The 10000-nt window shown below is 38.9% G+C and overlaps 1 protein-coding gene across 1 annotated transcript in view; it reads left to right on the forward strand.

Moving 5' to 3' along the window:
- Nucleotides 1-10000, forward strand: part of ari-1 (E3 ubiquitin-protein ligase ariadne-1) — a 48247-nt gene that overhangs the window by 37490 nt on the left and 757 nt on the right. Inside the window, exons 8-9 of the mRNA XM_053797293.2 lie at nucleotides 6359-6585; nucleotides 9218-10000. The exon at nucleotides 9218-10000 is cut by the window's right edge and continues 757 nt beyond it. Of these exons, the coding sequence (XP_053653268.1) occupies nucleotides 6359-6585; nucleotides 9218-9302 (312 nt within the window). The 3' untranslated portion in view covers nucleotides 9303-10000. The remainder of the gene's footprint in view (nucleotides 1-6358; nucleotides 6586-9217) is intronic.

A 10000-nucleotide genomic window follows, 5' to 3' on the forward strand; every position in this document is an offset into this window, starting at 1 on the left:
CATTCACCTCCTCCATACTCTCTCCCTCCAATCTGATATCCAATCTTTCATCACCTAATCTTTTTGTTATCCTCATAACCTTACTCTTTCCTGTATGCACTTTTAATTTTCTTCTTTTGCACACCCTACCAAATTCATCCACCAATCTCTGCAACTTCTCTTCAGAATCTCCCAAGAGCACAGTGTCATCAGCAAAGAGCAACTGTGACAACTCCCACTTTATGTGTGATTCTTTATCTTTTAACTCCACGCCTCTTGCCAAGACCCTCGCATTTACTTCTCTTACAACCCCATCTATAAATATATTAAACAACCACGGTGACATCACACATCCTTGTCTAAGGCCTACTTTTACTGGGAAATAATTTCCCTCTTTCCTACATACTCTAACTTGAGCCTCACTATCCTCGTAAAAACTCTTCACTGCTTTCAGTAATCTACCTCCTACACCATACACCTGCAACATCTGCCACATTGCCCCCCTATCCACCCTGTCATACGCCTTTTCCAAATCCATAAATGCCACAAAGACCTCTTTAGCCTTATCTAAATACTGTTCACTTATATGTTTCACTGTAAACACCTGGTCCACACACCCCCTACCTTTCCTAAAGCCTCCTTGTTCATCTGCTATCCTATTCTCCGTCTTACTTTTAATTCTTTCAATAATAACTCTACCATACACTTTGCCAGGTATACTCAACAGACTTCTTTCTTTCTTTCAACACACCAGCCGTATCCCACCGAGGTGGGGTGGCCCAAAAGGAAAAACAAAAATTTCTCCTTTCATATTTAGTAATATATACAGGAGAAGGGGTTACTAGCCCCTTGCTCCTGGCATTTTAGTCGCCTCTTACAACACGCATAGCTTACGGAGGAAGAATTCTGTTCCACTTCCCCATGGAGATAAGAGGAAATAAACAAGAACAAGAGCTAGTAAGAAAATAGAAGAAAACCCAGAGGGGTGTGTATACATATGCTTGTACATGTATGTGTAGTGTGACCTAAGTGTAAGCAGAAGTAGCAAGACGTACCTGAAACCTTGCATGTTTATGAGACAGAAAAAACACCAGCAATCCTACCATCGTGTAAAACAATTACAGGCTTACGTTTTACACTCACTTGGCAGGACGGTAGTACCTCCCTGGGCGGTTGCTGTCTACCAACCTACTACCTAGGACTCAACAGACTTCTCCCCCTATAATTTTTGCACTCTCTTTTGTCCCCTTTGCCTTTATACAAAGGAACTATGCATGCTCTCTGTCAATCAATCCCTAGGTACCTTACCCTCTTCCATACATTTATTCAATAATTGCACCAACCACTCCAAAACTATATCCCCACCTGCTTTTAACATTTCTATCTTTAGCCCATCAATCCCGGCTGCCTTACCCCCTTTCATTTTACCTACTGCCTCACGAACTTCCCCCACACTCACAACTGGCTCTTCCTCACTCCTACAAGATGTTATTCCTCCTTGCCCTATACACGAAATCACAGGTTCCCTATCTTCATCAACATTTAACAATTCCTCAAAATATTCCCTCCATCTTCCCAATACCTCTAACTCTCCATTTAATAACTCTCCTCTCCTATTTTTAACTGACAAATCCATTTGTTCTCTAGGCTTCCTTAACTTGTTAATCTCACTCCAAAACTTTTTCTTATTTTCAACAAAATTTGTTGATAACATCTCACCCATTCTCTCATTTGCTCTCTTTTTACATTGCTTCACAACTCTCTTAACCTCTCTCTTTTTCTCCATATACTCTTCCCTCCTTGCATCACTTCTACTTTGTTAAAACTTCTCATATGCTAACTTTTTCTCCCTTACTACTCTCTTTACATCATTATTCCACCAATCGCTCCTCTTCTCTCCCGCACCCACTTTCCTGTAACCACAAACTTCTGCTGAACACTCCAACACTACATTTTTAAACCTACCCCATACCTCTTTGACCCCGTTGCCTATGCTCTCATTAGCCCATCTATCCTCCAATAGCTGTTTATATCTTACCCTAACTGCCTCCTCTTTTAGTTTATAAACCTTCACCTCTCTCTTCCCTGATGCTTCTATTCTCCTTGTATCCCATCTACCTTTTACTCTCAGTGTAGCTACAACTAGAAAGTGATCTGATATATCTGTGCCCCCTCTATAAACATGTACATCCTGAAGTCTACTCAACAGTCTTTTATCTACCAATAGATAATCCAACAAACTACTGTCATTTCGCCCTACATCATATCTTGTATACTTATTTATCCTCTTTTTCTTAAAATATGTATTACCTATAACTAAACCCCTTTCTATACAAAGTTCAATGAAAGGGCTCACATTATCATTTACACCTGGCACCCCAAACTTACCTACCACACCCTCTCTAAAAGTTTCTCCTACTTTAGCATTCAGGTCCCCTACCACAATTACTCTCTCACTTGGTTCAAAGGCTCCTATACATTCACTTAACATCTCCCAAAATCTCTCTCTCTCCTCTACATTCCTCTCTTCTCCAGGTGCATACACGCTTATTATGACCCATTTTTCGCATCCAACCTTTACTTTAATCCACATAATTCTTGAATTTACACATTCATATTCTCTTTTCTCCTTCCATAACTGATCCTTCAACATTACTGCTACCCCTTCCTTTGCTCTAACTCTCTCAGATACTCCAGATTTAATCCCATTTATTTCCCCCCACCGAAACTCCCCTACCCCCTTCAGCTTTGTTTCGCTTAGGGCCAGGACATCCAACTTCTTTTCATTCATAACATCAGCAATCATCTGTTTCTTGTCATCCGCACTACATCCATGCACATTCAAGCATCCCAGTTTTATGAAGTTTTTCTTCTTCTCTTTTTTAGTAAATGTCTACAGGAGAAGGGGTTACTAGCCCATTGCTCCCGGCATTTTAGTCGCCTCATACGACACACATGGCTTACGGAGGAAAGATTCTTTTCCACTTCCCCATGGACAATAGAAGAAATAAAGAAGAACAAGAGCCATTTAGAAAAAGGAGAAAAAACCTAGATGTATGTATATATATATGCATGTGCGTGTCTGTGAAGTGTGACCAAAGTGTATGTAGGAGAAGCAAGATATCCCTGTTATCTAGCGTGTTTATGAGACAGAAAAGGAAACCAGCAATCCTACCATCATACAAAACAGTTACAGGTTTCTGTTTCACTGTCATCTGGCAGGACGGTAGTACTTCCCTGGGTGGTTGCTGTCTACCAACCTACTACCTATTTCTCTTTTTAAATTTAGTAATTTATACGGGAGAAGGGGTTACTAGCCCCATGCTCCCGGCATTTTAGTCACCTCTTAAAACGCGCATGACTTACGGAGGAAGAATTCTGTTCCACTTCCCCATGGAGAATAGTGATTGATTTTTTTTTCTTTTTTTTTTCTCTCTCAACAAGTCGGCCGTCTCCCACCAAGGCAGGATGACCCAAAAAAGAAAGAAAATCCCCAAAAAGAAAATACTTTCATTATCATTCAACACGTTCACCTCACTCACACATAATCACTGTTTTTGCAGAGGTGCTCAGAACACAACAGTTTAGAAGCATATACGTATAAAGATACGCAACACATCCCTCCAAACTGCTAATATCCCGAAACCCCTCCTTTAGAGTGCAGGCATTGTACTTCCCATTTCCAGGACTCAAGTCCGGCTATATAAAAATAACTGGTTTCCCTGAATCCCTTCACTAAATATTACCCTGCTCACACTCCAACAGATCGTCAGGTCCCAAAAACCATTCGTCTCCATTCACTCCTATCGAACACGCTCATGCACGCCTGCTGGAAGTCCGAGCCCCTCGCCCATAAAACCTCCCTTACCCTTCCTTCCAACCTTTTCGAGGACGACCCCTACCCCGTCTTCCTTCTCCTACCGATTTAAATGCTCTCCATGTCATTCTACTTTGATCCATTCTCTCTAAATGACCAAACCATCTTGACAACCCCTCTTCAGCCCTCTCACTAATACTTTTATTAACTCCACACCTCCTAATTTCCACACTCTGAATTTTCTGCATAATATTTACACCACACATTGCCCTTAGACAGGACATCTCCACTGCCTCCAACCGTCTCCTTGCTGCTGCATTCACAACCCAAGCTTCACACCCATATAAGAGTGTTGGTACTACTGTACTTTCATACATTCCCTTCTTTGCCTCCATAGATAACGTTTTTTGACTCCACATATACCTCAACGCACCACTCACCTTTTTTCCCTCATCAATTCTATGATTAACCTCATCCTTCATAAATCCATCCGCCAACACGTCAACTCCCAAGTATCTGAAAACATTCACTTCTTCCATACTCCTCTTTCCCAATTTGATATCCAATTTTTCTTTATCTAAATCATTTGATACCCTCATCACCTTTCTCTTTTCTATGTTCACTTTCAACTTTCTACCTTTACACACACTCCCAAACTCATCTACTAACCTTTGCAATTTTTCTTTAGAATCTCCCATAAGCACAGTATCATCAGCAAAAAGTAACTGTGTCAATTCCCATTTTGTATTTGATTCTCCATAATTTAATCCCACCCTTCTCCCGAACACCCTAGCATTTACTTCTTTTACAATCCTATCTATAAATATATTAAACAACCATGGTGACATTACACATCCCTGTCTAAGACCTACTTTTACTGGGAAGTAGTCTCCCTCTCTTCTACACACCCTAACCTGAGCCTCACTATCCTCATAAAAACTCTTTACAGCATTTAATAACTTACCACCTATTCCATATACTTGCAACATCTGCCACATTGCTCCCCTATCCACTCTATCATATGCCTTTTCTAAATCCATAAATGCAATAAAAACTTCCCTACCCTTATCTAAATACTGTTCACATATATGCTTCAATGTAAACACTTGATCTACACATCCCCTACCCACTCTGAAACCTCCTTGCTCATCCACAATCCTACATTCTGTCTTACCTCTAATTCTTTCAATTATAACCCTACCGTACACTTTTCCTGGTATACTCAGTGAACTTATTCCTCTATAATTTTTACAATCTCTTTTGTCCCCCTTCCCTTTATATAAAGGGACTATACATGCTCTCCGCCAATCCCTAGGTACCTTCCCCTCTTTCATACATTTATTAAACAAAAGTACCAACCACTCCAACACTATATACCCCCTGCTTTTAACATTTCTGTCATGATCCCATCAGTTCCAGCTGCTTTACCTCCTTTCATTCTACATAATGCCTCACGTACCTCCCCCACACTTACATTCTGCTCTTCTTCACTCCTAAAAGATGGTATATCTCCCTGGCCAGTGCATGAAATTACCGCCTCCCTTTCTTCCTCAACATTTAAAAGTTATTCAAAATATTCTCGCCATCTACCTAATACCTCCATCTCCCCATCTACTAACTCCCCTACTCTGTTTTTAACTGACAAATCCATATGTTCCCTAGGCTTTCTTAACTTGTTTAACTCCAAAATTTTTTCTTATTTTCATTAAAATTTCTTGACAGGGCCTCTCCCACTCTATCATCTGCTCTCCTTTTGCACTCTCTCACCACTCTCTTCACCTTTCTTTTACTCTCCATATACTCTGCTCTTCTTATAACACTTCTGCTTTGTAAAAACCTCTCATAAGCTAACTTTTTTCTTTTATCATACCCTTTACCTCATCATTCCACCAATCACTCCTCTTTCCTCCTGCCCCCACCCTCCTATAACCACAAACTTCTGCCCCACATTCTAATACTGTATTTTTAAAACTATTCCAACCCTCTTCAACCCCCCCACTACTCATCTTTGCACTAGCCCACCTTTCTGCCAATAGTCGCTTATATCTCACCTGAACTTCCTCCTCCCTTAGTTTATACACTTTCACCTCTCTCTTACTTGTTGTTGCCACTTTCCACTTGTCCCATCTACCTCTTACTCTAACTGCAATTGATATATGACTAAAATGCACTCCAGGATACACACACACACATTTTTCCTGATTATACTTTATGATGCCCATGTACCCCTGGTAAGGCAGTTAGTGAATGAGTGATGGTGAATATGTTTTCATCCTTTGGGTCACCCTACCTTAGTGGGTAGCAGCCAGTATCAAACAAATATTTTCAGTATTGTGTTCTTTTCAAATCCTTCAAATTATTATTTAAGAAATTTTCATGTTTATATGAGGTTATGCACTTTTATTTAACAGAATATATATCATACAAGATATGTTGTTGGTGAGTCCATATTTATTTTGCTCATATTTAATGTGTTCTTGATGAATTGAAGTTCTTTATAACTTTGAATATGAAGGATAAGTAAGTAAAGGGAAATTGTCTTAAGAAAGTTGATTATTACAGGTTCAATTCCTCAAGAAAGCGGTCGACATATTGTGTGAGTGTCGGCAAACATTAATGTTCACATATGTGTTTGCATATTACCTGCGGAAGAACAACCAGTCAGTAATATTTGAAGATAACCAGAAGGACGTTGAAAGTGCTACTGAGACTCTGAGTGAGTACCTGGAACGTGACATAACTCAAGAAAATTTGGCAGATATAAAACAAAAAGTTCAAGATAAATATAGGTAAGTGTTTTGTTAATCAAGCATGAGATGGTAAATATTTCTGGGCTTCATTAATGCACTCGGAGTAGTGTAGTTTGAATTAGCCTAAAAAGACGGGTTTACGTAATTTTAATTGACATGCGTTGCATAATTTTAATTGACATGTAATTTTAATTAACATGCATTGCATAATTTTAATTGACATGGGTTGCATAATTTCAGTTGACATGGGTTACATAATTTTAATTGACATGAGTTGCATAATTTTGATTTAAAAATAATTATCCTATCAGTCATGTCACTTGCAGTTGTGCCATTTTGAGAGTTTGCTGTCATGATCATCACACACTATATGAGTGCTGATAGAGTGAAAAGTGCATCACATTATGATTACCTACTTTCAGATTGATTCACTTAGAGAGGGTAAAAAATTGCAAAAAGAGAGCTAATGAGAGGGGTGGGAGGGGTTTTATCACAAATTTTGCTGAGAATAATAAAAAGTTTTAGAGTAAGTTCAGTAAGCTGAGAAAGCCTATGGGACAAATAGATTCAGCTGTTAAAACAAAAGAGGTGAGCCATTAGATGTAGAGGCAGAGGTACTGGGAAGATGGAGGGAATATTTTGAGGCATTGTTGAATGTTGAAGATAGGGAGACAGTGATTTTTTGCATTGGGAATATTAAATTCAAGGGAGAGAGTATGGAGGAAGTCATTGTGTTCAGATATTTGGGGGTGGACTTGTCGGCAGACAGTTCTTTAACCCCTTGACTGTCGCAACCCCAAATCTTGAGGTGTCTTCTGGTGTTGCAAAATTTCTGAAAAAAAAAATTATTTTTTCTTATGAATTGATAGAGAATCTTTTCCCGATTGTAATGACACCAAAAGAACAAAATTTGATGGAAAACTGACGGAATTACGCTCTTGCGAAGTTAGCGACCTCGGCGATATTTACGAATCGGCTATTTTGCCCTCTTTGAGCCCTATTTTCTGCTAATTCCATTGTTCCAGTCGACCAAACTCATACCTATTTCTTTAGAACTCCATTTTTTCTATCGATTGAGTACAAGAAACTGCCCATTTACCAATTTCAACTACCCAATAACGTGGTCAGAAATTTGCAATTTGGCCAATTTCATGAAAATTAAAAAATATGACAATTTCAAAATAGGGTCCAGAATGAACAATGCAGACATTCCTGGCTCTAAAATAACATTTTCTTTGTCCATCAGTCACGTCTCCAGGCCCCTCTGATATTACTCTTGCTTTCTATTATGAATTTTTATTCAAACAAAAAAATAGAAGATTTGCTGTTATGCAGACTACTGCAATATTATAATAATTGTATAAATAATGTCAACCCATTCATGACTGCATATTAGAATGGCTACTTGGACATTTATTGGAAAATGACATCATTTGTTTACTTTTGAACATTGGCAAAAATCAAACATTTCCCCTACTTTGAGCTCCATTTCAAGGTTCTTTTCATAGTAAAACCAATCAAAATCACCTAGATTTCTATAATATGTTTTCCATTCTATCAAATGAGACCAAGAAAACGAGAATACAATCATAAATACTATACGAAAATAGACCACAAAGTCGGCATTTTAATTAAAAAATGGTCGGAGTTTTTTTTTCTCATTATGCACTGCGTGCTGCAGGATTTTATTTATATGGTGCACGCTGACCACACAGACCCATTCTCTCACATATGGGCCTACCAGCTTTCTCCTGCTTGATTTGAAGCCGGTGGCTCATAAGATGTATATATACGACCGAAACAGTCAGAGGGTTGAGAGATGAGGTGAACCATAGAATTGGCAAAGGGAATAAGGGAGGAGGTGCACTGAAGTACAGGTGGAGACGAAGAACATTATCCATAGAAGCAAAAAAGGGAATGTACCAGAGCATAGTAGTACCAACAGTGTTGGCACTACCTGCTCTGGTTCGTACTTCTCACCCATACAACACTTGTATGAGTGTGAAGCATGAGTTTTTAACATTGCAGCAAGGAGGAGGCTGGAGACAGTAGAGATGTCATATTAGAGGCCAATGTGTGTGGCGTGAATATTATTCAGAAAGATTCAGAGTTTGGAGATAGGGAGGTGTGGAGTTATCAAAAGTATTATTATGAGGGGTAAGGAGACGTTATTAAGGTGGTTTGAATATTTAGAGAATAGAGAAGAACTGGATGACTAAGAGGGCATATAAATCTGGAATGAAGGGAAGGAAGGGTGGAGGTCATCTTAGGAAAGGTTGAGGGATGGGGGGTTTTGAGTGCTAGGGGCTTGGACATCCAGCATGCACATACAAGCCCCTACATGTTGTATGGAATGAATGGCAGCAATTGCTTTTTATGATTGAACATGCTGTTAGTGTGTGAGCAGGATAACATTTATGAAGGAATTCAAGAAACCAGTTAGTTGGACTTGAGTCCTGGAGCTGGGAAGTACAGTGCTTGTACTCTGAAGGGGGGTGTGGATGTTAGTTTATAGGGTTATTTGACCAGTGATATCAGCACACTTCTGGCAAAGCCGTGAAAGTGTTTTCTTTGTCAGGTCACCCCATCTTGGTGGGAGACAGCTGGTGTATGTAAATATATTATTAAAATGTATCTACCATATATTTTCATCCTCTTTTCTTATCCTCAGGTACTGTGATCAGCGCCGTAGAAAATTACTAGAACATGTTCACGAAGGTTATGAGAAGGACTGGTGGGAGTACTCTGAACCCTAAGATAGTGAAATTCAAGCATATTAGTGAAGTTTTGTATTAATTTTTCAAGAATCTGTGCTATATATATATTGATAACAATTGAAAATATTGCATACAGTATATACGTGTTCACAAGTTGATAGATGTTTGGAGTTAGCAAGATCAGTCATAAAGCTAGCTGCTCAGAAATCACTAAGGCTGATGTTCATACTGTTTGAACATTGAACATTACTTATGAGTTGGATAATAACTTTTCTTGTATTTGTTAAACACTTATTTTCGACAGACTGCAGTAGACACCCGTTAATTCGTGGTGTTTGATTCATAATCCATGATGATTTAGTTACTGGTATCATAAATTATGGGACAGATATAGAGATTACTGGAACATTAAATTCCCACCTCCCAAATTTAAAAATATATAATGGCAGTTACATTGAGTTTCTTCAGCCTTGTGTATACCCTGTATTCATGTGTTCACCCCTCTAGTTACTAGCCACATTCACTGTGCTTAACCCAAAATACACACAAAATCCAAAGTACTCCAAGAGAGGAAAATCAGGACTTTTGTTTGTCTTCAAATCTGAATCATTGTGTCCCACTCTGTTTCTTCATAACTAATCTTCCTTATGAGTATCAGGTTGGATGTCCTTCCTCCTCCATTAGCACTTTCTTTGCTGATAACTCATTACTTTCATTAAGCCCATCTTAGCAGAGTT

The sequence above is a fragment of the Cherax quadricarinatus genome, chromosome 82 (assembly GCF_038502225.1).
Source record: "Cherax quadricarinatus isolate ZL_2023a chromosome 82, ASM3850222v1, whole genome shotgun sequence".
In the NCBI taxonomy this organism is placed as follows: domain Eukaryota; kingdom Metazoa; phylum Arthropoda; class Malacostraca; order Decapoda; family Parastacidae; genus Cherax; species Cherax quadricarinatus.